This window comes from Toxorhynchites rutilus, chromosome 2 (genome assembly GCF_029784135.1).
Source record: "Toxorhynchites rutilus septentrionalis strain SRP chromosome 2, ASM2978413v1, whole genome shotgun sequence".
Lineage (NCBI taxonomy): Eukaryota > Metazoa > Arthropoda > Insecta > Diptera > Culicidae > Toxorhynchites > Toxorhynchites rutilus.
The window spans coordinates 41447866-41455125 of record NC_073745.1 but is presented as its reverse complement, the minus strand read 5'-3'; the positions used below and the strand labels follow the sequence as shown (position 1 = coordinate 41455125).

Below are 7260 nucleotides of genomic sequence, written 5' to 3'. Positions count from 1 at the left end.
CATCGCGAATTACCAATTTACCACCATCTGATATATCGTGAAGTCGATGATGAACTTTTACAGCAGAAGGATAGTGAGATATGCGGTGACGGTAGGTAGAGTGAGATAGCGATAATCATGCCATACACCTGTAAAATTGGTTTCCACTGGAAGTTTTGCATCGAGTGCGATAACTGGTATGTAATATAATTTAGCAAAACATTTTTCAATCTTTTGTCATGCGAAAATAATGTCGTTGGCGTTAGTTTTGAGCTTTTTGTTAAAAAGTCGAGTGGGTAATGTCGGGGACGAAGAGGCGTAGGACTCCTTTTGGTCGGTGTAGGAGATGAGATAAGGATAAGAGAAGAAATTCTTAAATAATTAAAATAGGTATATGTATATGTAAATATAAATCGATTATAAAATCCTTGTGTTTCATCTGCTCATGGTCTATGGTAAAGCTTTGGCTCTGTTAATTCATGGACTACGCATACACACGAGCAAGACGTGAGAATATTCCTCCACAAACAAGGAGAGGAAAATAATATAAGAGTGAAAAGAACCAGCGTTGCCAAATGTCTTTTACAATAATCCAGATGCATGAGAAGTATAAATAAGAAAATTGGGAAACATTGGCACCATTGGTCCGAAAGAGTATACGAAAAATGAGCAATTACCGGATATCTCTTTGGCTGATGCGTATCACTAGTTCGATGGAACGTCAGTCTCTAGAGTAAAGTTAAAAGAAACGGTCGCTTAATTTTAACGATTCCAAAACGGAAACACGACAGTCGGAACCATTCGTGGAGCACAAATTGGACCAATCAAAACATGGCACATAGTCCGTTTGAATAATGCTCAACATTTCCCAAATGTTTCCTATCAAATGATGTAAACATCTTTGCGATCTATTAAGAAATTCTCGAGTTATAAGCGATCGATATCTTTCATTTTTTATGTAGAACTACGTCTTTCATTAAGGATGCCAAATCAGAAAACATGTCACGTTTTTATGAAATGAAGTTAACGTTAATAACTATTTTTGCCGCGAACGGATTTTGGCGATTTATATACCAAACGAATCGGAAATTCCCTAAGATTTGTTTGATATGCTATACATTACAATCCCATTGTCTGTATATGGTTTAAATTGAACAAAATTGAACCATTCTCATTTCCTCATACATTTGTTCTGTCCATTTGTGTGCTTTCCCGAACAGAGCTGGCAACTTATGGACGAACAACGAAGGGGAAATCGTAAGACTTAAAGTCTCAGTGAACAAAGGAAAAGAAGAAGAACGAAGGGGTATATTTGCCTAGAGTATAAACAGTGGATCTCGCTGTGGTAAACTTTCATTCTTCGTGAGGACACAAACTGAACAACATCGTTGCTGGGCGAGCTGGACGGTGAGGTGTTCGCCGCACCAGCCCCTCGAACAGGTCTGTGACGGTGTGTAACGCAACTCTAACGGATGATCTGGGAAGTATGGGAGAAAGCGACAGTAAGAAAAAACGTAAACATAAACAAAACAGAAATTATACAAAAAGCGGTGATTTGGTTAATTGGGGAATAGAACATATTAAATACGTGATTTAAATTGGAATCAGTTGAATTTTAAAAGTAAAGGTGAACTATAATTTATTATGTAAATCTATTAAAACCTATACGATTTACAGGCTAGTAAATAGACACTTAAGTGTCGTGGAAAAAACAGTTTGTGATAGGAAAACACATTGTGCGGAGACCAAAATGTAAGCGAAGAAATGAGATTGTTGTAGAACCTATCCTAAATCAATATATACATTTATAGGTTTAAGCGGATCAAATCATATACACGGTTGATTGATTTTTTGCTGGAAGAACTCCCATCGATTCTGTCACAACAGTGAGGAGTGGAGGAGTAATACGAGGAAAATGTAAAGTTTTCCTAGGGCCTTTTTGAAGGTTAGGGACGAATGAACTGAAGAAGTTTAAAGCCTCACATGTCTTTGTTTCTGATTGAGCTGTAGACGCGATCAAATTATTGACTCGCTGATGTCTCTGGCATTGCATCAATCTTTTTTGTCTGTGATTTGGTTTCGCCTGACGGCAGCAAAACTCTCCACAAAGGATGATAACTAAGCTGATCTAGACCGGCAATATTTAAATAAAAGGGCTTCTGTTGAGAAGAGCGCAAAACGGAGATAAATGTGTGCGTATTTAATTGTTTCAAGCCATCGATATATGGATATTTGTGTGTGTGTACATGCGTGCGTTTTAACGGATTGCGCTGTTGCGGGTGAACATGTCGATCCGAACGTGGCGACAAGCAGGGGAGATAGTAAATGTCGTTCTGGACCAATAAGTGACAATTATATAACTCGTTAACATTTTATCTTTCGGATGAAATGATTATTATATCACTCCATTCAGCTGGTAAAGAAGTATTAACGTTCAAAACCTTGCAATCCAGCGTCACTCTCTCGTTTTCGAAACTTTGAACTTACACCCCGGTACAGAAATGAAAGACGTAGTCCTACGTCAAAACTCGTTTCCAATTGAATGCGATGAACGATGGCTTCATAGTCCACTGACTATCCTCAGTTAAATATGACTTTGCCGAGCTCTGTCTAGAAGTATGCGTTCTTATAACGCAGCTGAAGCAATAATGTGCGATTCACATAGAACGTTACGGAAAAGAGCGTCCACGTTCCGTCACCGTCTCGACCAATTCGCACATGCAGTCTGTGCTTGCAGCAGCACCGTCACGTCAAATGTCGAACGAATGATTTATTTAATGTTATTCATGGTGTCGCCACCTACAACAGTTTTAAATTGCAATGCCCTCTTTCGAATCAACATGCCTAGAACCAATACTAAATTTAGAAAAATTCAATGAAAATCATGGAATAATATTATTTAAATGGTTAAACCCCATGGTTCCGACCCTTATTCAACAATAATAATATACAGGCTATTTTTCTCAGCTAGTCGCGAATGATTTTGACTCCGTAATTTGGAATTGAGAGATATGTTGGCATAAAGAATAGAACCAAAATCGAAACAAAAGCCGAGACTCAAAGCCCAGACGAAACCCCAACAAACCGTCCGTCTCCGTCAAATATTCTTTTCTACAAATTCTGCCGGTCTTAAGTGCGCTACACATACAGCGTCACCGTCACCGTGTCATCAACTATTCTCTTAGACTTAATTTGCCAACATTGCCGGTTGCCGATGATGGTGTATGTGAATGTTGCCATACGATTTCCATGGGAGAATATTTGACATTTCATTCCTTTACGTTGACTTCACGGTGACGGGACGGTGTATGTGTAGCGCCACCCGGGTGACGTCTTTAGAGAACCCCTATTGAACTGACAGGAGCGAACATATCGAGTATCCCACTGACATTTTCCCTTTGTTTCCACATGTATTGGGTATCCCACTGACAGTTCTGTTTGAGATATTGCTAACGATCCTAGCATCAATCATAGCACCCGGCTGTGTAGCGCACTTAACTGACGTAACGTGACGTGACGGGTCGTGAACATGACGTGGATGTTGCATGTGAATCGCATGTAACTGTAAAACACCGCATAGCTTGAAAGGGCGCCCAGGCATGCGCAGCGGAAAAATCAAAAGAGTATTGGTGTAATGTGATGTTAGATTGCTCAATTTTGGAAAATCCAAGAGAATGGTTGTTTTAGATGAATCGAATGACGAAGAAAGTGAAAAGTTTCGTATAAACAAAATGTAGAAAGAAAATATTACGCACCAAGAATAAATTTCACTTTTCATGAAGCTGATTCTTATGTAGTACTAGCTGACCCGACGAACTTCGTCCCGCCCAAAATAGATTTTTTGATTTGAATACTTTCAAACATCCGCGTTTGTGAACGTTAGTGAGTCCAATCACTGAACTCTTCATTGATTGATTACCCTTTACAATTTCCTTTTACTATAAACTGTCCAGTACTGCTACAAAAATTCGTCCTTATAATATAACATTATTTTCAGACACAATTCTCATTCAAGATTCTTCAAGCATTTGGAAATAACATATTTCTCCGTTGCATGGAATACATGTTTGATGCAGAGAATATTACAAAATAAAGGCAGCTCAAATCGGACCATTCCTTCCTCGGGTTTAGAGCACACCAACACATTTGGCCTTCCATTTTTGTTTATATAGATAGAAGATATAGGAATGCGTTATTCCGTCGGGAAATCCTTTTCCACTTTCGAACAAACATCAATTTCGTTAGCGCCAACATCAAATGGGCTAACAACGCTTAGCTAATTGTAGAACATATGGGAATTCAATTTTCCGATTTTTCTCTCCGCTATATTGATCTACGGGAAGAGACGAATACAACGAAATATAGATGACTCAAATTGAACCATTCCTTCCTCGAGTTTTGCGCTTACCAACACATTTGGCCTTCCATTTTTATTTATAGATATAAGATAAGGAAATGCGTTATTTCACCAGAAAATCCATTTCCACTTGCGAACAAAGATCAACTTCGATAGCGCAAATATCGAATGGACTAACAACGCTTATTATGATGTAATATTCGAACATGTGGGAATCCAATTTTCCGACCTTCCTTCAGGATTTTCCGTTTTTTCTCCACTATATTGATCTACGGGAAGAGACGAATACAACAAAATACAGGAGGCTTGAATCGGACCATCCCTTCTTCGGGTTTTCCGCTTACCAACAGATTTTGCCTTACATTTTTATTTATATAGAACACTAGCTGACCCGGCAAACTTCGTCTCGCCCAAAATTTGTTTTTTGTTATCAATACCTTCAAACATTCACGTTTTCTTACTATGAGCAAGTTCATGGGTCCAATCGCAGAACTGTTCATTGAATAATCTTCTAATCAACCCCGTTGAATTTACCTTTTACTATACATTCCTAGTATTTCTAACAAAACTCATCATTATTATAACAGATTATTTTCAGGCACAATTCTCGTTCAAGATTGTTCAACCACTTGCAAATAACATGTTTCTCCGTTACATGGAATAAATGTTTCATACAGAAAATATGATAGAATAGAGACACCCCCTGTAATTTGTGTTTCATTAGTATGGCAGCCACCCCTTAGAGAGGGGGTGGAGTGTTTAACCACCATAGAAACATTTATTGTACCCTAAAACCTCCATATGCACAATTTGGTTCCATTTGCTTGATTAGTTCTCGAGTCATGCAAAAAATTGTGTTTCATTTCTATGGCAGTCTCCCTCAGAAAGGTGGGATGAGAGTTGAACAATTTTAGAAATGTTTCTTGCCCCCTAAAACCTCCACTTGCCAAATTTGGTTCAGTTTGCTTGATTAGTTTTTGAATTATTCAGAAATTTATGTTTCATTTGTATGGCGTTCCCCCTTGCTCCTCAGAGAGAGAGGAGGAGTATCTATTCACCATGGAAACGTTTCGTGTCCCCTTAAACATTCGCATGCCAGTCAACGCAACACCAGCCAGCTCAACATACGACACTCGAGATAAACAAAATACGAGTCATCACAATATCGACCAGCGGTCGATAAACATAAACATTCTCAGACGGCCCGGATAATATCAACAACACATCAGACCACCCGGATTGTTCCCGCTAAATATGCTGAATTAAGATAAGATAAAATTATTGTAAACCATCTCAGTGAATATAAAAGACAGGGATAACAATTGTAAAGGCATTCTGAAGTTATATTTCAACCAGTAAATAAAAGACGGAGCTTCACTCCGAAAGAAAAGATTTTTTTTTTTAAATTAAGTAAGTCCGAAGTTTCTTAAATTGCCAAATCTGGCTCCATTTGCTTCATTAGTTTTCGAATTATGCTGAAATTTGTCTTTCATTTTTATGGCAGCTCCCGCTTAGAGAGGGGAGTGGAGAGTCTAACCACCATAGAAACATTTATTGCACCCTAAAACCTTCACATACCAAATTTGGTTTCATTTGCTTGATTAACTCTCAAGTAATGCAGAAATTTGTGTTTCATTTGTATGGCGGGTTTTTGCGGGTAATTGATTGCTCTACTTTTGAAAACAATTATCTTTTTTTTTGAAGTCGCCAATCAAGTAAGGAATTGATTACTGGCCATCACTATGTGCCTTTATAGCATGCAACAATGAACAAACAATAAACTGCGAAAAAAGTACTTAAATGTGAATATGTTTTTATTTTATGTATCAATTATTTTCAAATATGTCTTAGAAGGTGTTTTTTCAAATCTGGAAGCCAATTGAATTGAGAATCACATTTGTTGCATTTTAAAGGCGCCTCCATCAACCGTTGTATCTTCTCCCCTGCTGGTACATCAATTCTTCCTTTTTGTCTTAGTTCTTGTATAACACCTGAATGAAAGGAAATATTATATATATATACATATATAGTTCAATATAGTCATACTTTCAATTGGCACAAAAATGTCTGTGTTAAAAATATTCCAATGTTTGAATTTTTTGAGCGAATCCGAAATAAAATCGTTGGAGATCACATGCAAGTGCAAGTGACGCATGCTTGGATCGTGGTGGAATCCCATTTTAAAATCTTCCTTCCGGAATGAAGTTTTTTCAATCGCATTTAATCCCAAAATACGCATTTCCTCAAGCAGTTCAATATCATTTTCAGTTAGCTGTTGATAAAACGTAAATAAAAAAAATACCGTAAATATTCAAAACAAATATTACCTCGTAAATTGTGTCAATGTTCTTCCAGGGAAGCACTAAAAAGTGATGCTTTGCCTTCGGATATTTGTCCGATATAACGACGGCTTTTTCCGTACGTATGATATGATTTGAAGAATTTTTCATATCCCGAATAAGATTGAACGACCAGTGGTGATTCATCATTTTAGTTTTTCTCAGCACAAATGAAATGGTTCTACTACTACAGCCTACTACGAATGGAGATTTTCGTAATATTGCAAAGGAATTGTGCAAACAAACCTTTTTCTTGCTTTTCCCGGCAGTATAAACAGTTTGTTTGTCTTCTGGCTAAATTATATGAAAAATATCCACTATCGTGATTGGAACGGCATTGGTAGCTAAAGCGGACCTTACACGGTCAACTTTATTGACAATATGATGACATTTGAGAGCATAATGACAGCTGAACATGGCCCACGACGCAGAAATCCGGATTTTCTGATTTTCGAGCATCAATATCGTGACATTTCATATAGATGCATGATGTTGACGTTTTACCTCACGGACTTCCAGACTGAGTTGCCAGATATGCAAGCGCACATTTAATTTTTGTTAGTCTTTTTTGCGATTGCAATTAAA

General features: G+C 37.7%; 1 protein-coding gene and 1 long non-coding RNA gene across 3 annotated transcripts; one reads left to right on the top strand and one right to left on the bottom strand.

Annotated features, from left to right (window-relative positions):
* Positions 1 to 1517: 1517 nt before the first annotated feature.
* On the top strand, positions 1518 to 2147 carry LOC129764986 (uncharacterized). Its single transcript, XR_008741314.1, has 3 exons — positions 1518 to 1600; positions 1657 to 1731; positions 1791 to 2147. It is a non-coding gene; the product is annotated as an uncharacterized LOC129764986 (long non-coding RNA).
* A 4017-nt stretch (positions 2148 to 6164) lies between these two features.
* On the bottom strand, positions 6165 to 7038 carry LOC129770704 (aprataxin). Of its 2 annotated transcripts, XM_055773694.1 has the most exons (4): positions 6922 to 7031; positions 6664 to 6869; positions 6383 to 6608; positions 6165 to 6327 (listed from the first exon to the last, which is right to left on the bottom strand). In XM_055773694.1, the coding sequence occupies exons 2-4, from the start codon at positions 6823 to 6825 to the stop codon at positions 6173 to 6175; spliced, it is 543 nt and encodes a 180-aa protein (XP_055629669.1). In that variant the 5' UTR covers positions 6826 to 6869; positions 6922 to 7031; the 3' UTR covers positions 6165 to 6172. The 2 variants fall into 2 exon arrangements, with proteins under 2 accessions (XP_055629669.1, XP_055629668.1); XM_055773693.1 differs by having other exon boundaries at positions 6664 to 7038.
* Positions 7039 to 7260: the final 222 nt, after the last annotated feature.

Coding starts and splice junctions, on each gene's coding strand:
- LOC129770704 (XM_055773693.1), bottom strand. CDS start 6,825: ATGATGAATCACCACTGGTCGTTCAATCTTATTCGGGATATGAAAAAT. Junction 6,609..6,663: donor ACATTGACACAATTTACGAG/GTAATATTTGTT, acceptor TTTTATCAACAG/CTAACTGAAAATGATATTGA. Junction 6,328..6,382: donor CATTTTTGTGCCAATTGAAA/GTATGACTATAT, acceptor CCTTTCATTCAG/GTGTTATACAAGAACTAAGA.